This window comes from Gracilinanus agilis, chromosome 3 (assembly GCF_016433145.1).
Source record: "Gracilinanus agilis isolate LMUSP501 chromosome 3, AgileGrace, whole genome shotgun sequence".
NCBI classification, from domain to species: Eukaryota; Metazoa; Chordata; class Mammalia; order Didelphimorphia; family Didelphidae; genus Gracilinanus; species Gracilinanus agilis.
The window spans coordinates 412,897,714-412,923,301 of record NC_058132.1 but is presented as its reverse complement, the minus strand read 5'-3'; the positions used below and the strand labels follow the sequence as shown (position 1 = coordinate 412,923,301).

The 25,588-nt window shown below is 33.2% G+C and overlaps 1 protein-coding gene across 1 annotated transcript in view; it reads left to right on the top strand.

The window, feature by feature from the left end:
• Positions 1-25,588, top strand: part of TIAM1 (TIAM Rac1 associated GEF 1) — a 121,484-nt gene that overhangs the window by 40,654 nt on the left and 55,242 nt on the right. Inside the window, exons 6-11 of the mRNA XM_044666876.1 lie at positions 3,282-3,428; positions 10,826-10,900; positions 11,819-11,989; positions 17,097-17,201; positions 21,996-22,077; positions 24,417-24,503. Coding sequence (XP_044522811.1) covers positions 3,282-3,428; positions 10,826-10,900; positions 11,819-11,989; positions 17,097-17,201; positions 21,996-22,077; positions 24,417-24,503 — 667 coding nt within the window. The remainder of the gene's footprint in view (positions 1-3,281; positions 3,429-10,825; positions 10,901-11,818; positions 11,990-17,096; positions 17,202-21,995; positions 22,078-24,416; positions 24,504-25,588) is intronic.

The window sequence follows — 25,588 nt, the reverse complement described above, 5'->3', positions numbered from 1 at the left end:
GTACATCTAAGCATGCTATCTTCCACTTTTTTTCCTTTCATGAGTTTTTTTGTTGTTTGTATGATATGTGACTTTTGTCACAGCATGAGCAATATGGAAATATATACTCCATGAAAGCAATGATATGACCTATATCAGACTATTTACTACCTCAGGGAGAGGGGAATGGAGAGAAAGAATAAATCTGAATCTTAAAATGTCAGAAAACAATTGTTAAGAATTGCTTCTACTGTACCTGGAAAATAATCAATTAATTAATTTAAAACAATTTTTAAAAAGAGTTTGTTTCCCCTACACTAATTATAATAATGCTCTCAGTCTTGTTGGCTCTGCCTTCTCAATGCAATGTTTAAGTACTATCACTTCTAGTAGTAGAGAAGCTATGTATGGAAAAAAAAATCCATTAATGAGTTCTCTTTTCCTGGTTCTAATTCATTTTTTTTTGAGATAAGTACAAAATACTTGTATAGGGATGAGAATGTCCATTGTAAATATGTATGGAAGAATCCTGAAGCATTGTTTTCTTCAAGATATTGTCATCAACTTATATTAATTATAAATGAGTCAATAAAAATTTATTTTAAAAATGCTAAATGAGGACATCTAAATGTATGATATATGTAAAATTTAGAAGAGAATAATATTAATGTTATATGATTTAAGAAATGTGGCAGATGTATTCCCTGTATCTTGGGAAGAGATTCTTAGGTGCCAGGCACTTTCTGACTACTTTCTTTCTCCATAATTCATTACATTCTTGATACAGAGTTACTATTGCCCAGCTCTTCTCATTTGCACATTTTATGTGGTACATGGGCTATTAAAACTTGGATCTGAAAGGAAGACAATTCTACAATTGTTTCCACAAATTATTTTTAAATTTTTGAAGGCTCTCTTTGTGGTTGTCTTTCAATTCAGTCCAGTGATTTACTGGAATAAACATCAAATGAATACTCTGTAGAGCATTGTGCTAGGTACTCAAAACCTTTATGTTTGGGAATGGGGTTTTTTGGTGATGTTTATACTAATACAAATATGGTTATTTGCACCATGAACTTATCTTTTTAATGCATCATTGAACTTTCAGAGGAACAAGTTAATGTAGCTGACTTTATATAAAAGTTTTTTTTTAAATATATACTTTTATTTTTCTTGGTCATTTGTCTTTTTTCCACTCCCATCTCCATTTTGAATAATAAAGACAAAAAACAAAAGCAGAATCTCTTAACCATTATGCATAATCCAGCAAAACAAATTGCTACATTAGTCATGTTCAAAAACATACATCTCATTCATTTTAAGTCCATTGCCTTTCTGACAGGAGATAGACAGTTAGTATATTGCATTTTTAGTCCTTTGGACTTATAGTTTATTAGATAGCTCCCCTTCTATCAAACTGACTTGATAGAATGAAGCTTGCTGAATGGCTGTTATTTGTAATAAAATATTTGCAACTTTTATTATGGTTTAAATGTATTCCTATTACATCTTTTAAATTTAATACAACATTCTGAATCTAAATTTAGAGTTGGTAAAGGGAAAAGTAACCAATAGTATGATAAGGCCTACTGGACTGTAAATATTTATTCTTTGGCAACTATAATATGATACATTCTATCTCTGATCTTGTCCCTCCATTCCTCACTTCTACATTCTTCCTTCTGGGGGCTCATTTGTTATGTAGAGTCTCCAATAGACTCAAATTGGCTCAGTGTTGATATGAATAAAGATGTTCAGTGAGCTTGGTAAAATCCTACTTGTGCAACCTATTGGACCTTTATATATGCAGGAATAAAATGTGTTTTTAGATTCTTTAGAGATTGATATCATCATTCAAATAATATGGGCGAATTAAAATTGTGAAGCCATTACAGAGTTGGAGAGGTGGACAAAACTAGTTTGTCTGAGATTTTTTGATTCCTAATTTAATCTTTATGTATTTAAATTTTTACTCTTTAATACATATACCCTGCCTCAATACAGATTCATAACACAGTAGTTGATTATCATTGCCCACAGAAGTGTTGGCAACCACATTTTTGATCTGGACTGAGCTGGGTTTTCCTGTATGTGCTAGCCACTCCCTCTACCCCCTGCCCACAAAAGGTTGTATTTCATTGGCAGCACAAGTTTTGTTTGCTTCTTTATTTCTCCTTTGGGGCAAGGAATCTTGCTAACAAACACCTTTCATTACCAACTCTCTTTTTTCTTTCTAGTCCTTTCATTATGTTTATTCTCTCAACACTGAAAATAAAGTGGAACTTCTCACCAAAGAGCAAATTAGTTATGTAGATTTTCTTTTACCCAGCAACATGTTATCCCTGAACTCAGCAGTAATTATGTTTGGGGAGTTATACCTGTATGGACAACTATTTCAAAGTCAGCTCTGGGATATTCACCTCCAGTCTTTTATTTCAAGTCAAACTTGTTCCTCCTGCTACTCCCTTTTTCACAAAAGAAAGCCAGTGGGTGGGCCAAATCAGGCTTGTCATATTTACCTGAAATCCTTGGGTCTTGATTACAACATTTAGGATAAAGTTCAAGTCTGAATTTTTAGTCAGATGATTTCTTTCCCTGAGGGTCTCCCACTCCATTTTGATCGAAAAAAATATTTACATGTTCTTAAATATTTGTTCAAAATCTTAATGCCCTTATATAGTAATTATTTTTTCAGCTCACTTTTTGAGGAAACAATGATTTTTCCCCAATAGCCATAATAAGCAAGAAACTGTTTTATGCCTTTATTTTGCCTCTTCAGATTTATATATTGAGTGACTAAAACTCTGACCTTAACAATGATTATCAGAGGGATCATGGGATCCCTCTGATAATCATGTTGGCAGTGAGTGGTTTATTTGGAAGTATCTTAGCCAAGGAACAAGTAGGACAAATCTGTAGTTTCCTGGGAGGGCACATTTCTCACTGATTCTTTGAAACTTTTATAGCATATGGACATGAAAGTGGCACAGTGGATAGAGATAGGGCCTGCATCGGGAAAGACCTGGGTTCAGATCTGACATCAAATACTTCCTAGCTATGTGACCCTGGGCAAGTTCCTTCACCTCTGTTTCCTCATCTTTAAAATGGAGATAATAATAGCACTTATCTCTCAGGGTTGTGAAGATCAAATGAAATAGTAATTATTAAGTGTCTAGGACAATGTCTAAGATACACTAAGCACTATATAAATGTCAGTATTTATTAATGTCATAATAAATATAGTGGCAGTGATGGCAGAGGCAACTTGATCTTTGATTCACAACTTATTTTGATATCATCAGGTGGCAGCACGCACAGGTGAGACTGGTGTAAGACGAAGAACTCAGGCCATGTCCAGAACTGCAAGCAAGAGAAGAAGCAGATTTTCTTCTCTTTGGGGTCTGGATACTACCTCAAAGAAGAAACAGGGAAGACCAAGCATCAATCAGGTAGGGTCAGGAATACTATTGATGTAGAATGAAGTTGATAAAATGAGTTGACCTGTATTAACAAAAGTAGACTATCCAGAGAAGGTGATAGCTCCCCTGTACCCTTTTGTGATCAGATTTCATATGTTCATTTCTGAGGTTTCCAGTAACAAACTGGAGCATTTCTAGAGGATGCTGGTTGTGAAGGTGAAGAATCTGAGGATATTTACTCTGAAAAAAGGAAAATTTATAGCAATATGAGAACTATTTCAAAATATTTGAAGGGCTGTCATGTGGAAGAAGAATGTGGTTGCTCTTCCTGACTACAACAGGAAGAAAAAGATAGAATTCATAATTATTATTATTTCTAGTAAATAATAATTTTATAAGTAAATATAATTTATTATATTTCATAATTTAATGTTAAAAATCAGAATTGCCCCCAAACTGAGTAGATATGCAGTCTAGTGCTCAATTGTCATGGATGTTTAATGAGTTTTTATGATGTTCTTCAGTTTCTTTTTTTTTTTCTCTTTAAACCCTTGGCTTCTGTTGTAGAATCAATACTGACTATTGGTTGCAAGGCAGAAGAGTGGAAAGGGCTAGGCAGGTAGGATTTAAGTACCTTGCTCAGGATCATAAAACTATTAAGTGTGTGAGGTCAGATTTGAATCCAGGACTTCCCATCTCCAGGCCTGACTCTCTGTCCACTGAGCCCCCTAGCTGCCCCTTCCCATTAGATCTTTATAGTTTTGTTACATTCACTTTTTATTTTTTTGGTGTGGTATCCTTTCCATTTACATTGTTTACTTACTTTGTGTAATGTTTTCTTAACTCTGCTTACTTCACTCTACACCAGTTCATTCAGAGCTTTCCATGCTTCTCTGTATTCATCACATACATCATCATTTCTTATAGCCCAACAATAATCCATTACATTCATATACCATGATTTGTTTAGCCAATTCTCTAGTTGATGGCCATTTTCTTCTTTTTTTTTTTATTTAGAATGTTTTCCCATGGTTACATGATTTATGATCCCTACCTTTCTTCCCCCCTCCTGAACCTGACAAGCAATTCCATTGGGTTGAATCATTGTTCAAAACCGATTTCCATGTTACTCATATTTGCAGTAGAGTGATCTTTTAGCACCAAAACCCCAATCACATCCCCATCGAACTATGTGATTGATCGTATGTTTTTCTTCTACATTTCTACTCCCACAATTCTTTCTCTGGATGTGGATAGTGTTCTTATAAGTCCCTCAGAATTGTCCTGGATCTTTGCATCGCTGCTAGTAGAGAAGCCCATTACATTCAATTGTACCATAATGTATCAGGCTCTGTGTACAATGTTCTCCTGGTTCTGCATTCCAGTTCACATGGAATTCCTCCAGTTCATTATTCCTTTCAGCACAATAGTATTCCATCACCATCAGATACCACAGTTTGTTCAGCTATTCCCCAATCAAGGGACACCCCCTAATTTTCCAATTTTTTGCCACCATCAAGAGCATGGCTGTTGGCCATCTTCTTTGTTTCCAACTCTTTGCTATCACAAAGATTGCTGATAGAAATATGTTGGTGTATATGAGGACTTTCTTCTTATTGATGGCCAGGTAATGGAGTTTCTGATTCAGAAAATATGGACATTTTAGTCACTTAATTTGCACAATTCCAAATTACTTTCCAAAATTTCCACCAATCACAACTCCACCAACAAAGTGTTACTGTGCCTATCCTTCCACAACCCCTCCAACATTAAATTATTTCCATTTTTTGTCAATCTATACCAGGTGAGATAGAACCTCTGAATTGTTTTGATTTTAATTTCTCATATTATTAATGATATTGAACATTCTTTCATGTGGTTGTGAATACTTTGAGACTACTCTTTTGAGAACTGTTTATATCTTTTGGCCACTTCTTTATTAGAGAATAGCTATTTGTCATTTTCATAATTTTGTGTGTGTGTATACATATATCTCAACATGGGTTTGGTATGTAAGATATCTGAATGATAGATAGATAGATAGATAGATAGATAGATAGATAGATAGATAGATTAGACTAGTAGCTATTTCCCAATAGTTAAGATTTATTCTGCATCTATAATGTAAAAGGAACTGGATGATGGAGAAACAGAAGCAAAAATGAAAGAGTTCTTGCCCTCAAGGAACTTACATTCTTTGGGAGGAGGTAACATATAAATATAAAGGTTTACATAAAATAAATTCAAGACAATATTTTGGGGGGGGGGATACTAGGAAGATGAGAAAGGACCTCAAGTAGTAGGAAGGTAGTAATTGAGTAGAGTCTTGAAGGAAACCAGGGATTTCAATAGCAGAGGATGTGAAGGGATACTCGGTTCCAAATATGAATGTTGGAATGTTATGGATGAGGGAGAGCAAGAGGTCCAATTTGACTTGCCCATAGAATGTATGAAGAGGAATAATATATAAAAAGCCTGAAAAACAGTTTGGAACCAAATTAGAAAGGACTTCCAATAACAGAAAAGAATATATTTGATCCTAAAGGTAATTGGTAGACATATAGAATGTATTTAATAAGAGTAAGATTTAGTAATGATCAGACATGTGCATTAGTACCATCACTCTGGTAGCTATATGGAACATAGATTGGAGAGGGGATATTTAGGGCAATAATACTATAGAGGCCTTTCCAATAATTCAATTTAGAGGTGATGAGGGTCTGGACTAGTGTAGATTGCCTTATGAGTAGAAAGAAGGGAATGAATGTGAGAGGTGTGGAGACAGAATTATCAACACTCCTCATTGGATTGTATATGCAGAATGAGGCATTGAGAATTGCTTCAAAGTTGTGAACATGTGTGATATGGCAGGATGGTGATGCCCTTGACAGAAATACTTATGAAAATGAATGCTCACTAAGACAAAAACTATAGGGGGTTTATTAATAAAAATGAGTGTGGTGAATAATGGAATTACTTCAGTGTTATTTAGGAAGAAGTAAAGAATATAGTTTGGTGCTCTAGTTTTTGCTTCTGAACAGATGAACCTTTTTTTTGAGGATGGATGATTCTTGTGATGAATAAATAAAAGACACCATCAATATTTTTAACTTTGCAAGAAAATAGATGGCACTGAAGAACAACTTTTTTTTTTGAATAATGATGTTTAGTTCTGCATATTTGGTCTTTTGAATATGTTACAATAAAGAGCAAAGTAGTGTTATAACTATTTCATAAAATATTTATTTCCAAAAGATTCTTTTTTTAACCCATACCTTCTATTTTAGAATTGATACTGTGTCAGTTCCAAGACAGAAGTAAGTTCTAGGCAATTGGGGACTAAGTGACTTGTCCCAGGGTCACACAGCTAGGAAAAATCTAGGCCAGATTTGAACCCAGGACTTCCTATCTTCAGGCCTGGCATTTTACCCACTGTGAGCCACATGGCTGTCCCTCAATAGATTTTTTTTTAAATGTTTAAACCCTTAACTTTTGTGTATTGACTTATAGGTGGAAGATTGGTAAGGGTAGGCAATGGGGATCAAGTGACCTGCCCAGGGTCACACAGCTGGGAAGTGTCTGAGGCCGGATTTGAACCTAGGACCTCCTGTCTCTAGGCCTGGCTCTCCTCAATAGATTTTTGATGACCTCTGGTCTAATAAACTGCATGGTCATTCACTAATTAGTTCAATATTAAAAAGTATCTGTCTTATTGGAATGGAAAAATATTGTTCTTTTACTAATTATATGCATTTTTCTGGGCAAAGTACATATTCCTTTAGTGCCAGTGCACATGGTTTCAACATGTTCAAAAATGTCTCCTTATATATGGTTTGCATAGTGGTATATCTCCCCATGTGCAGTGTTTTCAGATAAATATTTAGTATTGATTCATGAAAACTTATGAGGAAAAAATCACCATATAAAAACCAAAATAAGAAAATGTAGTGGTTAACAACAAAGTGTAAACAATTTATGCCTTTTGAAGTATTTAGACACATTTGAATTAAGCATAATAATTATTATTTCAGATTGGCTGAGTGGTAGCTAAAGGAAAAATTCCCCATTCTAAGAAGTTAAAAATTCATTGCTTTTGCAGATTTCTTAACAATTTCATAACAATGGAAAATGTATTTTAAAAAGGGACTTCATGAACCAAATTTGACTGGGAAAATTTTCTAGTTTTATATATGTGTGAGAGGTATACAATTTTACATATACAATCACACAGATATATGTGTACTTGTACATGTGTGTATGTATATGCATATATATAGGTATATGTGTGTTTGCAAATATATGTAATATTTATTATATGTGTGTATGTTCATTGGCAAACATTTATTAAGTACCTATTCTATGACAGATACTGCACTAGATGCTAGGGACACAAATAAAAAGATACACAGTTCCTTCCATAAAGGAGCTTACATTCTACTGGTGGAATTAGAACATGTTTGTGAATAAAATATATATTAAATAAATACATATACTAAAATAGATACAAAGTGATTTGGGAAGGAGGATAGGTACGAGACCAAAAACTAAGACAGTCAAAAAGGTTTTCTTGAAGAATATGTCATCTGAGCTAAGACCAAGAGAGTATCAAGGAGTTCTCAAAAAGAAAGTGTTCCAGACATAGCTTGGTAGACTATACAGAAGCACAGATGGGCCCTGAAATATTTTTTAGAAGGAATAGCAAGCAAGTTGGTCACTTTGACTAAACAGTTAGGGATGGGGAGATTGGGGAAGAATATCTAATTTTTTTGGAAAGTTAGACTTCAGCCAGGCTGGATATGTAGATTTTTAAATGTTCCAGTGTTAATGGCCACTCTGGGGGACTGGGGAATCCCTGAGATTCTAAATCTGCTATATCCTTACATCTGTTGAGCAATCTCAATATAAAGCAAAATGTAAGATGAAAACAAAAAACCACCAAATTAAGAGGTGATTCAAACAACTATTAGCTACCAAATACATGTCATAAAAACTAGCAAATGTACTTTGGAGACAGCACTTGAGAACTCTACAACCAAGGTTTTCTACAATAATTTCCTAGTAACTATAAAATAGAACCAAAAAAAACCTTGACTAAATGAAAAAGCATTTATTAAGCAATCATTATTACAAAGCACTATGTTAACAGAAAAGATGAGACAGTTCTACTTTCAAGGTACTCACAGTGTAATGAGGGGAAACAACACACATTGGAAGGATTTTGCTAAAGGGAAGATATGAAGTCCTGGTGGTTCTTAGAGTGTTACAATATACCTTGATCAGAAGGGTGTTTTGGAAGAGTAGAGCAGATGATAAGGTATGGTGGTCCACCATCTTACCAGAAGAATTTCCAGATGGGGCGGTGGCAAGGAATGAAAGGTCAAAGGATCCAGCCAATGAAAATTAGAAAAGGGAGAACAGGCCCAAGGGTCAAAGTGGAGCAGGGGCTCTGAGTTCCCATATGGTGATGGAGATAGGGGGTAAGTCAGCATTTAACCAGGAGTAGAAAATAAGACAGGACCATTGACAGGAAATTTGGGGGAGGGAAAATGGGATCTACTATCAAAATGATTCTCCATCTGGAAATATTTTAGTTAACATCCTCAAGATGGGAAAATATCTAGAATTTGGCTGAAGCACCATTTCAGTGTTAGTTTTTTTCCCCTCCCACTTATTTTCAAGTAAAATGTAGGAAGCAGCATGGTTGTAAATCTATCCTTGTAAGTTTAAAAGAAAAAAAAATTAAAGCATCTACTACCGTTATGGGATTGTACTAAGAAATAGCTAAGGGAAACAGAAAGAAAATCTCAAAAGGTTAAAGTGTAAATAAGGAAAAGTTTATTTACTCATTCTGAATGACTCTATGGCTTAAGAATACAAAGGATTTTTCATTAAAGTAAAATATATGAAACCAATAATAGACTGTAGAGCATTTACATACACAGATGCACAGACAGACGCATACCATTTTGAGGATTCCAGGAAAGACAAATTATAAAAATATGCATAAAATGGATAAAAAGTAAAATAATACAATCTGAAAGGAATCCATTATAAAGATGAAGAAGCAAATTTGAGAAATAGAGGTGCCAAAATTATTTATTTTTTTTGTAAGATATTTGGGTATGGCCCAAATATATAAAAATGTCTAGTTTGAATGTGGCACAGACAGGCATCTGATCTGGGGATCTGGCCCATTTCTTTCTAAGGAAGACTTAAATTTCTGTCTTTGAAGAGAGTGAAGGCATGGCACTTAATCCTTTACTTTCCTGTTTCCAAGACAGACGATGATGATGATGATTATGATTATGAGAGTAACCAACATTTATATAGTGCCTACTGTATATGAAGCACTGTGCTACACACTTTTTTATTTCATTAGAGCCTCATAACAACCCTAGGAGATAGATAATATTATGCCATTTTTTCAGATGAGGAAACTGAGGCTAAGTGATTTGCACAGGGTTACCCAGCTAGAAAGCCCTTCAGGCTGGTTTTGAACCCAACTCTCTGTAAAGTCTTGGGAGTACAGTACTTTTAGGGACCCAGGATTCATATTACTTTCCCTGATTACTGTCAAGAGTAATATAATAGTTTAATATTACCAGATTTATTCCTTCCCACTAAACACTGTTCACACAATAGATCATTAGGAATCACAAACAGTGAATAAACCTATTGATTCAAAAAACAGTAAACAGAAGTTAGGGAAATTATATAGATTGGAATATATGATGGCAAATAAATTCTGGGAGTAAAAAATAAACCATCCCAGCTCAACCAATAAGAGAAGAATTGATCTCACCAAGGGCAACATCTCTCAACATTCTCAAAGGTTGCAAACATTGAAAGTCAGGGTTCCAAGAAAAGCAAGTCAAAGAACCTAATAAAGGACTGATTTTCCCTACATATCTAAAGTTCCAGGGATCCCAGTAGCCATTCAGAAGCTTATGTGGCCTTTCATGACAATTTTCTCAAAGACCTTTCCTCCAAGTGTTCCCTCAATATTCTCCTTTGTAGAGATAAACAGCATTATACTCAATGTTCTTAGCAAATTGAGTCATATTCTCTGCATTTTCAATATGTAGCACAGGGCAATCTGTCTAGAGAAATTGCTTGCTTTGGCTGGTTTGGGATTGGGCATTCATTGCATACTAAATTCAAATGAATTGACAAGATTCAAAGCAAGCAGTTCATCCAATACTAAGGTGGGATGAAAGGAAGAGGTACAAGTAGTCATGTTTCTAATTCATGTCTAGAAATTAATTTTCCCATTTTAAAGAATAACAGATATAAGGAAATTATGTGGATTTTTTTGTATCAGGGTGTCATAGTCCTATAAGTTGTGCTATTACATTTGACCATTTTGCCAAAATCATTTATGCTATTATTTTCTTCAGATTTTTTAAATGGTGCTTTTATATATGCAGGTGTTTGGAGAGGGAGTTGACTCCATAAAGAAATCTTTAGAAGGAATATATGATGACACTCTTCCAGATGGCAAGGTAAAAATAAACATGGTTTGTTTTTGTAAAAGAAGTACCATAAGTACACCAACCTACACAAAATGAACTGTTTTCTTGTGACACTAATAAGCTCAAGTGTTTGTTGGAAACCAAAAATTGATCGTTCACATTTGTGGTGTGATTTTATTCAGTAGAGGAAAAATTCCAAGCCCTTTACCTAATCTGATATATCTTATATAAAAGGCCTTAGTAGAGCATAGTTACAGAATCTCCAAACCCAAATAATATGTACAAGTAAATTTTTGGGGCCAGATAAACAAATGTTTTATACTAGGGGCTTTGGTGGAGAGGGGGTTGAATTAAATATCACTCATATAATCTAAGTGGTGAGGTACTTTCTAATTTTAACCTGGGAGCTTCTGAATTGTTATTTTATTTAGACATAATAATATGTATGTTCCTTATTAGTGATTTGTTCTTACCATTTTATCTTTTTAGTTAGATTTAGTTGTCATATTCATATTGTATAGTTTAGTAAAATTATATTTAAATGAGAAAAAAATAGAGTTACAGCATGAACATTTGAATGCCTATCCTAGTTCTACTTGGGATGATGCCATTTCTGTAATACTGTTTTCTCTGTCAATGTCTCTTTGTGCCTAGTTTTTCTCTGCTTTTGATATAAGGAAGTCATATAGCAGTTTTCCTATTCATAGAATGTTAGTACCTTAAGTTGAAAATGATTTTGTTCAAATAAAAAATGAAAATTAATTTGTTGCACAAAGAACAAATAATATGATGGAAAATAAATTCTATGGCTGGGCATAAAATAAATCACCTTATCTAAACCAATGAAAGAATTGATCTCACTAAGAGAAGCATGATACCTGAGTGGTATCTGGAAATCTTAAGTGATCAGCTATTGCTTTTCTGATAATATTATTTCTTTTTATTCAGAGGGAAAAAGAAGTTGCGTTATCTAGTGTGCACCAGCACAATCCTGACTGTGACATTTGGGTCCATGAGTATTTCACACCCTCTTGGTTCTGCTTGCCAAATAATCAGCCTGCCTTGATAGTTGTCCATCCAGGGGATACAGCCAGAGACATCCTAGAATTAATCTGCAAGGTATGAAATAGTGATGTGGTTGCTTTTCCAAGTAGGATAGAGTAAGATGTATATATTTTCTGTAGAAGGCATGTTAGGACATGGGATCCCAGATTTCTTTTGGGATTTTCAGAGGATCAAGCATAGCTATTCTTGTTTTAAAGTGGAATTTGATTCTTTTCATCATGCATTCAGGAGGATCTCTTCAGAATAAAAGTACATATTTATTAGAAAATATATGGGTTTTTTCAATGGGGGCAGGGGAATTTAAAAGATGACATTTTCCTAAGATGTGGTATATAATCCTTAAGTCCTGCTATCATACTCTGAGAATCAGTAAGCATACAGCTTATTGTTAACCAAGAAAACTTAATTTCATTTTGGACCAGATTATCTATAATGGTATCTTTCTACTCTCAGATTTGGGGATTCCACAAAGTATGTGATCACCATTAGCTTCTACAGTGTCTAGATATGATTTTCATCTTTTGCTTCTCCGCTGCCCCCCAAAGAAAGAAGGCAAGAAATTTGGTTTAAAAATAGGGAGCTCTAGCCCTGTCTAGGAGATGAACACAAAATTATTTTTTTTCTAGAGAATCTGAAAATAAAGATAATCATTCTTCTGGAATGGTTTCAATGTTTCACTTTTCAGAGACAATAGTATAGAAAGGATGACATTTTAAAGGTGTCTATCCAGTCTCATGCTATGAATATGAAAGTACATTTTTCTCATTTTGGCAGATTTCCACTTTCCATAACTACACAGTAAGGAATTTCTGGTATTTTTTCAAATTATATTTTGCCCTTGCAGATTGCAAAGGCTGATCTTGAAAGAAAAAACTGAGGATTATTCAGATGAGTAGGGCCAGGGATTTCTTAAAATAAAGGGAAATCATTCAAGTGGTCTATGATAAAAGAAAACTTAAGACTAAGAAGAAATTCTTATATCTCTCTTCCCCTTAACTACTAAGTTTATGTTATATCTTTTTAACAAAACTGAGGTGTCCTTCACTTTTAGGAGTTCCATTTTAAGAAAACATTTGGGTTCATATTTGTTCACTTAATTATTTAGCCAAAATGAATCTGTTGATAATTTATGTGTTCCTTTATACATCAAAAGATCTTTTTAAAATTAATTTTTCAATAAGCAAACATTTATTTTTCTCTCCTCCTCTCTTCCTTATTTGAAATAATTTTTAAAAAAATAAGAAAACTCTTATAACAAACAGATAGCCAAGCAAAGTCAGTTTTCTTGTCCATGTCCACAATGGTTTCATTTTATATCCATCACCTCTTGTAAGTGGTTGGGTAGCAAAGATCATTTAGTCTGCTGGAACCATCATTATTCATTGCACTGGTTAGAGACTTTACAATGCCATTATTATTGTGTAAATTGATGCCCTGATTCTGCATACTTCACACTATCAGTTCATACAAGTCTACTGAGATTTCCCTGAAGCTGTTCATTACATTTGTATTGCATAAAAAATTTTTAGCCAAGCTCCAATTTTTGGGCACCCCTTTAGTTTCCAGTTCTCTTAATACAAATTTTTTTTTCAGATATGAACTATTTTCTTTGGCCTTTTTCAGCTATAGGACTAATAAAGGTATTGTTGGGTTATGTTTTTGGACATAGTTCAAAATTACTTTCTAGAATGCAGGTACCAACATATCTGACATAAAAAATTAATTTTTTAAAATATTTTTATTTTTTAGAAAAATTTTCTATGGTTACATGATTCATGTTTTTTACTTTCCCCTTCACCCCACCTTCAAACCTCCCCCCCATAGCCGATGCGCATTTCCACTGGTTTTAACATGTGTCATCAATCAAGACTTATTTCCATATTATTGATAGTAGCATTGGTGTGGTAGTTTCGAGTCTACATCCCCAATCATGACATAAAAAATTTAAATGAAATTTCACACAAACTATAGTACCCTATCAAAAGATAACTTATATAATAGACTGGATTTATCCCAGAAATATATTCAAGTATTAGAAAAAATTACATAATATACCATAATAATAGCAAGAAAACTAAAACTATTATTATAATTTACCAGTGGATGCAGAAAAAATCTTATGACAAATATAAAGCTCATTTCTGTTCAAAGCCATAAGAAAAACATAAAAATAAATAAAACTTTCCTTAATAGTGTAAGTAATATCTATTTAAACTAATAGCCAGTATTATATAAAATGGGGGTAAATATTGGTCTTTTCAGTAAAATCAAGAATAAAGCAAGGACTATTACTGTCATCAACACTCTTTGATATAAATACTAGCTCTAGCAAAAAAAAAAAAAAAAAGAAATGGATGAAACAACCACAAAGAGAAACATAATTATTGATTTTTGAAGATGATATAAGAGTTCATTTTGAGAATCCTAAAGCCAACTAAAAATTAGTTCAAACACATAACATTTTTCCATATAGGAATATTAACAATTTGACTTTATTGAAGCCTTTAAAGCAGAAGTGAACATAGTAGCTTAGTATTTGAAAAACCTACAGATCCCAGCTACTGCACTATTCTACACAAAGTTCTAGGAAAACTAGAAAGCATTCTTTGAGAAATTAGATTTTGATGAATAGCTGACACCAAATACCAAAATTAACTCCAGAGGAATATTTCACTTAGAGATAAAAGGTCACCTTAATAAATAAATTAGAGGAGCAAGGAAGATATTATCTGACCCAACAAGGAATAGAGGTCAGAATAGAAGATAAAATGAATAATTTTGATTGCATAAAACTGAAAAGTTTTTGTACAAATAAAATCAATGCAGTTAAAATTAGAAGGGAAACAATTCAGTTGACTGTGAACAAAATCTTTAGAGCAAGTTTCCCTGACAGATGTCTTCAATATATTCAAATATTTCATATACATATAGATACATATAAGCATACATATGTGCATCTATAGTTGATTTACATTTATAACAATAAGGGCTATTCCCAAGTTGATACCTAGTCAAAATATATAAACAGGATGAAATCCAAGCTTTCAATAGACAAATAAAATTTCTGTTCAAATCATTAACAATTAGAGAAATGGAAATAAAGCAATTCTGAGTTTCTACCATCAAATTGGTAAAGGTGGCAACAAAAAGGAGAATGACAAGTATTAGAAGTGTTATAAGAAAATATTCTTTATACATTAACAGTCTAAGGTATGTTGCCCACCTACGAAGATTGCTTGCTTACCTGTATTTGGAAATTATTACATACACCTCAACATACACCTTCTACCTTGTCTGAAACCATCACTACTAGCTAAGTGTCAGAAATTAATATTCATTACTGTTCAATAGTTAGGCTGAAACTTCTACAGATATAGATAAATCTTAGAATATAAATAGTACTTATTTTCATCTTTGGTCAAAACTTCCCAATTTTGTTTTCATTCAGTTGTGTCTCATGGATCGTACCATTCATGTGTTTCTTGACAAAGAGACTGGAGTGGTTTGTTATTTCCTTCTCCAGTGGATTAAGACAAAGAGATTAAGTGACTTGCCCAGGGTCATACAGCTAGTAAGTGTCTGAGGCCAGATTTGAATTTAGGTCTTCCTGACTCTATGCCCACTGAGCCACTTGGCTGCCTCCTAAATAAATAGTAGTTAAGTGACTTGCCCAAAGTCACACAGCTAGTAAATTCTGAAGCCAGATTTGAACTAAGGCTGTTTTTTCTGATGTCAAGTTCAATGCTCTATCCATTGAGCCATCTAGCCGACTCAGATTTTTCCACTAATCATTGATTTTGGGGGAAAAGTCTTATGATGTCAATTTTAATATTAAATCCTTCCCAGTAACTAAAATTGACACCTATGTCCACCATACTTTCAGTCCCTTCCCTAATGGTAGGAAAAAAGAGAAACAAAATAATTGCAATATATTCTCTCATCTTTTAAGTTTATTAAAAAAAAAACCCACATATACAAATTTAAAGCATCTGGCCTAAATAAAAGCAGCTGTTTAGGGGGATTATTAATATGTTCAGTCCCAGGGGCATCTTTGATAATGGCTGCTGATTCAAAAAGCTTTTCATGATAATCTGTGAGAGCCGATTTTATTTTTATGAGGCAAAGCAATAATGAGAAATCATGTAATGTATTTATTATTAATTATATAATTAGTACATTTAATGTTGTATATTTTCCCTTTGGAAGGAAGAATTTAAATTTAAAATGATCATAATTTTTTCCATTATGATTCTCTCATGTTCTGAATGGATTATTTTCTTTGACATTTAATAATCAGTTTCTTCTGTCTTACTCATTCTTTTCCCTCTAATAAAGATATCCATTTGCATGTGAAAACCAGTAAAGACCAGTATAGAAAATGCTTTAAGATTTTGATCTCATACAATTTTTGTTATTAGAATGATTCATCTAAGCTGGGCATGCCCTGTGACCTACTCATGCAGTGGGTATCCCTGAATGCTGTGGGGTCTAATGTGGCTCTAGTACCCTATTTCTCTCAGGACTGACTCACCTTAACTTGTTCTCATACCAAAAGTTTTAGGAGTGAGAAGATTGGCTATATCTCTGGCCAGGTGGTTATGATTCAAACCCTATCTCACAGAATTCTAGTTTGAAGGGACAGGTATATTATCACTAGTTTCTAAGCACCCACTGGCATTTTTTCCCATGTACACAAAAGCAGTCATCTTGTCAATGTTAACTTAAACATAAATCATTTATTTAATGATAAGTTGGGGGAGGGGAGAAAGGCAAAAAAAAAGTTTATAACATTTCTTCCATAAGAGACATGAGCAAGAATAAACAAAATACAGCAATAGACCCATAAATCTATGTCACACACTCTCAGCAATGCACACAGTACTCATATGAGAGAATGGGAACACACAGTCACCCAGAAAGAACACATATGAGTAGGCAAACCAATGTTCCTGAAGCAACTCATGACCTTATTTATGTTTTGAAAGTCAGAGTTTTTCCACAAGATCTTTTATAGGAATCATCACTTTCCTTCCAAATACCATCATGTTCAGATTTCTTACTACCTTTTATCCCATGGGTACTTTATTATTATTTATTATAATCTATCTATTAAATATCATTCACTACTAAAGGATTTTTGGCGGGGGGGTGTTTGTTTTAGGCACATCAACTAGATCTTGCAATCCACTACCTTCGTCTCAAGTTCCTGATAGACAACAAGATGCAGTACTATGTTCCAAAGCCAGAAGAGGACATATATGAACTGGTAATTTTTGGAGAAATTCTCAAATTCTGTGGTTTGGGACTGATATGGTTCTAAAAGAAATGTTCCCTAGTCACGGCACCTAAAGTGTGTGGTGATTGTTATTGCCATTACTGTAATATTAGCTCTTCTAAGTTGAAATGCCAGCTTTCAGTTCTGCAAAGGGGAAAGTGAATGATAAGGTAATTAAGAGAGAAGAGTGAAATTACCAAAGATCTTAGGAGGAAGAAAATTTAGTTAAAAACCTTGAGCACATGCAGATAATTCGACAGGAAAGGTATTAATAGCAGAAGGGAAGATAACCTTCATGATATCTAACTTAGTTCAAGCATCTCTGGATAAATACTGCAGGACGAAGGAAAATGAACCAATGTCTAATAAGACAGAAGACTCCATGGATTCCCAACAGAGCATGGGACTCTAGCAGTATGTTCCAAATAGGTCAAGAATGAAATAAGAATTGTGAATGCAGAATTTATGGCCTACACAGCAGAAATGATTGTCAGATAAGAAAATCTTGAATCCAAAGTGATGAGTCTTATCCAAGAAACTAAAGAAAACAACAGATTGGGAATAAAATGTGAAGAAAAATCAAGAAGCTATGACATTAAAAGAAAACATGATCTAAATACAAGCAAAATATGCTGCTCTCGAAGACACAATATGTAGAGACAACTTAAGTATCATAGATCTGCTAGAAGGGCATGACAGTTAAAAAATATGAACACTACAATGCAAAAAATAATACAAGAATAATTCCCAGAACTTCTGAACACAGCAACTAAGAAATGCACAAAAGTATAAAACAGATTTCAATAGAAAAAAGGGAGAAAAAGCTACAAAGGCAAAAACCAACTATGAGTTTAAAAAAACAACAACAAATAATGATGTACCTATAAAGAGTGTCATTACAAGATATCTTTCCAAAATTACACAAAGAGATAAGAGTGGAGATATAAGTAATAAGTAGAAGTTATGCCTGAGGCGTAGGACTGAAACATCATGGGCTCTAAACCTCACATAACCCTGCCTTACATAGGATTATACTGTGCAATGAGAGGACACATTAAAAAGAAGGCAGGAAATGTATAATATCTCCTAATCAAGTCAATTTTATATCAGAAAGGGGGAAAAATTCCTTCAGGCCAAAGAAAGTTAGGAGAGTATTGGTAAGGTGTCAAAGGAATGAATTGAAACAGATTGAAAGTTAGATGGAAGTCTCAGTTCAGTGGTATGATAAGAGTCCCACTAAAGAGCACTTCCATGTTTAAAATTATTATAATCTTGCAGGAATTGATACTTCCAAACTCAGGGGAAAAAAATTATGCATTCATGAATAGCATCATGCTTCAAAAGAAGGTTCCTGGGGTACCTCATATCCAAAAGAGTGGAAGAACATAGACTCAGAGAAGTAAATGGAGGAAAATTATCATGAAGACAGAAAGGGGTACTAATGAACTGCATTTTTAGCTATACAAGAAAATTTCTATCATGAGGAAATAATTCTATCTTCCTCTGTCTCCTACAAGATTTGATACTTCCAAGAGTGAGACTTAGCAAGAAAAAAAATTAGGAAAGGTATAAGATTTTAATGGAAATAATATACCAACTTTAGAGGAGGACATTAAAAATACATACCTTAAAGCATTTCTTAAGAAACACAGCTAATAAAGAAATTAAATAAGTAAAAGGACCATGAATCAAAGAATAAAAATTTATAACAGACAGAAAGGGAAGATAAATAATGAAGAGAATGAGGGAAAGAATCCTTATATTTGGACAAAACAGTTCCTAATAATTACTTTAATTTCTTCTTTATTGATTGTGATTTCACCTTTTTCATTTTTAACACTGGTAATTTGGTTTTCTTCTTTTTTTAATCAAATTAACCAATGGTTTAACTTACAGATTATTTTCATAAAACAGGCTCCTTATTTATTAGTTCAATGGTTTTGTTACTTTCAATTTTATTAATCTCCTTTGATTTTCTGGATTTCCAATTTGGTGTTTAATTGGGGATTTTAAATTTATTCTTTTTCTAGCTTTTTTTTTAGTTGCATGCCCAGTTCATTGATCTTTTCTTTCTCTGTTTTATGAACCTAAGCATTTAGAGATATAAATTTCCCCCTATGACATACTTTGGCTACATCCCATAAATTTTGGTATTTGTCTCCTTGTTGTTATTCTCTTTAATGAAATACTTGTTTTTATCATTTCTTCTTTGATCAATTTATTCTTTAAAATAAGATTATTTAATTTCAAATTAATTTCTAGACTTTCTACTGCTTCTCTTTCTTAAGTGTAATTTTTATTTCATTATTATCTGAAAAAAGATGCATTTAATATTTCTGTTTTTCTGCATTGGTTGTGAGATTTTTGTTCCCTACTATATGGTCAGTTTTTGTATAGTTGCCATGTGTTGCTGAGAAAAGGCCATATTCCTTTCTATTTCAATTCAGTTTTTTTTCCATAAGTCTATTATATCAAACTTTCCTGAAGTTCTATTTACCTTCTTAACTTCTTGTTTATTTTTAGGTTGGATTTATCTATGTCTGATAGGGGAAGATTAAGGTCTCCCACTAGTAAAGTTTTATTGTCTATTCCACCTGTAACTCATGTAACTTCTCCTTTAGGAATATGAAAGCTATGTCATTTGGTGCATATGTTTAATATTGATTTTTTAAATTGTCTGTAGTGCCTTTTATAAGATATAATTTCCTTCCTTATCTCTTTTGGTTAAATCAATTTTATTTTTGTTTTGTATGAGATCATAATTGCTTCCCCTGTTTGTTTGTTGTTTGTGGGTTTTGTTTTTGTTTTTTACTTTTGTTGAGGCATAATAGATTCTGTTCTAGCCCCTGGCTTTTATCTCTGTCTCCTTGCTTTAAATGTGTTTCTTGTAGACAGTATATTATGGGATTCTGGTTGGAGAGAATCCTTATTAGAAAATACATGGAAAATGAAAAAACTAACAAACAAAAGATGTTTAAGAGAAAACAGAGATTTTACTTAAATAAGAGGAAGGAAGACAGAAAATAAGCATTTATTAAGCATTTAATTTGTGTCAGACACTGTTTAATAGTTTGATAACTGATGAATGGGAGAAAGAAAAAGTAATGTTAACTAAAACTCTCTTAGGCAAAACTTCCAGTAAAACTAGAAGAAAGTTTGAAAAATGAGGATTAGTAGGAATGAAAGTGAGAGGAAGAGGAAAATAATCTTAAAGTAGATTAAGCAAAAATAACTGAAGAGAAAAAGCACTATCTTTAAAATCCTAATTTTTAAGTTAGAAAAGACCTCTAATATTAAAATCACATGGAATAAAATATAACCTAAAATATATAAAATTTAAATGTGTTATCAAGAAGCAAGTATGATAATCTGAGTGGATAAAAGAAACACAATTTGGGTGTGAGGAAAGATAAAAGGGGATATAGATGATTATAAGGTGATTGGAGGAGGAATGAAGGTATGGGAAGGTATTTAGGAGATAAAGGAAATGGGGTATGTAGGAGAGGGCAGCTCAAACAGGTTTATTCTCTGAGGCTTGAGACCTTGCATTACAAATGTGAGTGGATTAAACACTTTAACGAAACAAAGAAATGTAGCATATTAGACAAGAAAACAAAACTCCACAATGTTTGCCTCTAAGAAATATGCCTATAGAGCAGGGGTCAACAACATATGGCTCTCGAGCCATATCTGGCTCTTTTGAGGGCCAGATATGTCTCTTTCTGCAGGAGCCATAAAGTCAATTTTTTTCAGGTGTTGTTACAGGAGCGCACACTGTTACGGGAGCATGCACTTTAAGCCCTGTACGGCTCTCACGAAATTATATTTTAAAAAATGTGGCGTTTATGGCTCTCACAGCCAAAAAGGTTGCCAACCCCTGCTATAGAGCAATGACTTACACAAAATAAAGATGAGGTACTAGAATAAAATTTTCTCTGCATTTCATAATCTAAAAAAGTTGAATTGCAATCATGTAATTAGACAAAGTTAAAATGAAAATTCTTAACATAGAAGAAATAAGTAAACTAGATATGCTGAAAGGAAAGAGACAAAAACTATTATCATTATTAGCCTTTTATACTCCAAATCAACATTATATAAGTAAAAATCTCTGCCTTTCAATGGAAATAGTATCAAATTCCACTATGGAATTCATGAAATAGCATATCTAGTTTTTTAGCTATATTATTCTTATGACTATTCAAATCCATTTTAATATTTACGATTTACCTGATTTTCTTGTTTGATCAATTATTTACATGCTCAGATTATGTCATAGCTGTTGATGCACAGTCTTTAAATTATTATTCCTTTTCATAGATTACCTAGTAACCACAGCAATATACCTTCCAAAAATATGTTCCCTTTTCTATATATATTAGATTCAGCTATTATCTTTTTTCTGAGTTGGTAAAAGAGGAATTGAAAGATGGCTATGTACCCCATCTTTATCCTTCTAAAAGTTAAACCTTAACAACTTTTTCCTACTGTTAGAATTTTTTTTGACTACTAAAAATTTACGTGTACTGCAAATTTTATACAGGTAGGTATTACTGTATCCAGATTAAGATTGGGGGAAGAGGTATTAGGAGTGATGACATGAGTCATTTCTTATAAACCACATAAAAATATCTGTCTAATATGAGTTTAAATTTATTGAGCCTTACTGTAAGCCACTGTGACGTAGAAAAAATGGACATTAAAATGACCTTTACTCAAAATGATGACCAATCCTATTATATTAATAATAATTATCTTAATTTTAGTACTTTTTGTACTTTTCAGCTGTACAAAGAAATTGAAATATGCCCCAAAATCACACGGAATATCCAAATTGAGAAGTCTGATTCATCCAATGATAATTATGGTAAGCTAATTATTCTTAGTGTTCTCTCCCTCTTTTATGGTATATTCTACACCCATCAACTGTGTGTGTGTGTGTCTGTATCTATCCAACCTTTGTTCAGTTCAACTCAGTCTTTGTCTACATATTCTTTTCATGCACCTCAATTATGAAAAATAGCAGGTTCTATCCCCTTCTTCCTTCTTTTTATACTAGTGTATTCCTTTTAAACTCCCTTCTCTTTCCTTTCTTAACACTCTTAGAACATGATCAGTTCATCAAAAAAAAAAAAAAAAAAAAAAAGGCCTTTTATTTTCTTGATGAATTACCTTAATACCCTTCAAAGACCTTAAAGTTCTGAAGGAACACTTTTTTCTCCCTCTCATAAAGCCCATTTCCAATTGTCCAAATAAATTTATTTTTCCTAGGTTTATCTTGATTCTTCTTTTTTCATTTCAAAATTCCTACTAAGCTCTGGTCTTTTCATCAGGAATGCTTGAAAATCTGTTAAAAATCCATTTCTTGCCTGTATGATTTTTTTAGATTTTCAGGGTGCCATTCTGGATTGTAAACCTATTTTTTGCTGCTGTTTTGTTTATTTAGCTTTAAAAACTCTCAAAACTTAGACCCAGACTTAATCTTCTATTTTCATTGTACATTGTTTTGCAGTTTATAGCCTGCAGTTAAGTCCAACTAGTTCTGGCTATTCCTCACACAGAGCACTTCATCTCTGTCATACTCTTTGTATTGCTCATGCCCCATAATAAGAATGTACTCGCTTCTTATCTCCACTTCTTAGTATCCCTGTCTTCCTTAGAGACATAGCCACCATCTTATATGTGAAATTTTTTCTGATCTATCTCCCCCAACTCCCAACAGCTAATAGCTTCTTTCCCTAACTAGTATTCATTTGTCTTTATGCTCTTTTATACTTTTCATTTGTATTTGTTGAAGGTCCTAGAGAAGAAGAACTGTTTCATTCTTTTTATATCTATCAGAATTCCTGGTAAAGGGTAGCCATTAAAAAATGCTTTTTTAATTGACTATTTAAGTGTGATGAGATCAAAATTATTTTAATTTTTATTTCTCTTATGAGTTTTTTGCATCATTTTCATATGACTGCTAAAAGATAGCCTTTCTTCTTTTTAAAATTGTCTATTTATATCCTTTGACCATTTGTCTATTGGGGAATGGTTCTTGTTCTTATATCAATTCTCTCTTCTCTATTGGAGAGCAAGCCTTTATCAGAGAAATTTATAGCAAAGATTTTTCCACAAGTAATTCTTCCCTTTCAAATTTTAACTAAATTGGTTTTTTAAATGCAAAAACTTCAATTATATATAATTTACATAATACATATATATAATATCCCCACTTTGTCCCTTCCTTATTTGTTTTGATTTTGTTTTTGTTTGCCTGTAATTTCATTACTATAGGAAATTCCCTCTCCCAGTTCACATCAGCATCTGTTCTGTAGTATCATTGACATTAGCACAGCGAGTGGGTAGGTGGCATGTCCAGGGCCGTACCTCCCTGATGTGCCAGAGGCAGAGCTTGAGATCAGATTCTCCTGGTTCCCAGGCCATACCGCCTCTCAACTTATTTATAATATGATCTTTTTGTATCTCAGTCTTATTTCCATGTAAATCTTATTGTGGCCTTAGGTATGAACTATTGATCTAAATATAATTTATCAAACTGCTTTCTAGTTTGCCGAGCAGTTTACTGAAGAATGATTCCTTACCTCAGGAACTGGACTCTTTGGGTTTGTCTGAAATTATGCTGCCATGTTCAATTGCTTCTGTGTCTCATTTACCTAGTCTATTCCACTCATCAACTTTTCTATTTTTAACATGGTTTTAATAATTAAAATATTAATTAAATTATTAATGTTATAGTTGTAATGTTAACCATAAGTAATTCTAAAATTAGAGGTAATTAATAATTAAAATAATAATTATAATTTTATATTGTTTTAATAATATAAATTATCTGGTGTTATCTGGTATTTTAGGTGCCCTTCCTTCCCATTTATTTCATAATTTCCCTTGAGTTTTGTTAATCTTCATTCCTCTAGAAAAATTTTATTATTGTTTTTAATATTTCCTTGAAGTAACTCTGGTAGTTTGATTGGCATATCAATGAATCTCTAAATTAATTTAAATATTATTGTCATATATATAATATTGGTATTGCCTGACTTTGGACAATTAATTTTTTTTTTACTATAAATAAAATACTAATTTAGGCCTATCTTTCATTTCTCAAAGGAGTCTTTTGTAGTTTGTATTTGTATAAATCCTCTATGTTTCTCAGTAAATAGATTCCCAGGGATTTTATATATTCTGCATATGTGTTTACAGGTTTTTCAATATCCTCTGTGGAAGAAGAAGGTATTCAAAGGTTGTATGTGAATAATGTGAAAGAGACAGGTTTAGCATCAAAGAAAGGTAAGTAGACAAGTTGGAGCTTGAAACTATTCATCTTTATTTTGATAAAAGAGAATTTGGGGATAAGAGGTATACCTAATTTTCTATATTATAAATAACATTTACTCACTTGATGTGAGTAAGAATAGTATAGTAGGTTGAATGGTAGAATTCGGTTATTTCCTATCTGTGAGCTCTTGTGATCCCTTTACCTTCCTGGGTTTCATTTCCTTTATCTGTAAAATGAGTACTGAACTTACTGACTTTCAAGGGTTTTTTCCATCTCTAAATCCAGGATCCTATGATCATTAGAAATTCTGCTTCCATCTTCTCATAAGCCTCCTAATTCTCTCTATTTTTTAATTTTTAATTTTTAATTTATTTGTTTGTTTATTTTTAGGCCCTTGATTTCTGTTTATTGGTTTCTAGGTGGAAGAGTGGTAAGGGTGGGCAATGGGGGTCAAGTGACTTGGCCAGGGTCACACAGCTGGGAAGTGTCTGAGGCCAGACTTGAACCTAGGACCTCCCGTCTCTAGGCCTGACTCTCAATCCACTGAGCTATCCAGCTGCCTCTAATTCTCTCTAAATTAAAACTTTTCCAGCTCTCTTACTTACTGGACACATTCAGTCAACCTGCAACAGCTAAGTAACAGATGATTTACCCAGGACCCCCCGGAAATACTGCTCTATCTCAGACAGGGCAAAGCAAACAGAATTGTCTTGGTTTCAAGGCTTGGATTTAAAATTTCTTGTTATTGTCTCTGCTGCCATAGTCAAGTTTGTAAATTTTAACCATTTACATCTCTAATATGTAAAAGATTCCTGAGAATTTGTCAGAACAAGAGGGTGATTTTGGGAGCTCTGAAGAGTAATTTCCTTTTTTGTGGTTCAGTCATTTTTCAGTCATGTCCCATTTAGTGTTTTCTTGACAAAGATACTGGAAAGGTTTGTCATTTCCTTCTCCAGCTCATTTTACAGATAAGAAAACTGAGGCAAACAGGGTTAAGTGACTTGACCAGGGTCACAGTGCTAATAAGTATCTGGGCTCGAATATGAACTCAGGTCTCCCTGGCTCCAGGCCCAGCACACTCTCCATTGCACCACCT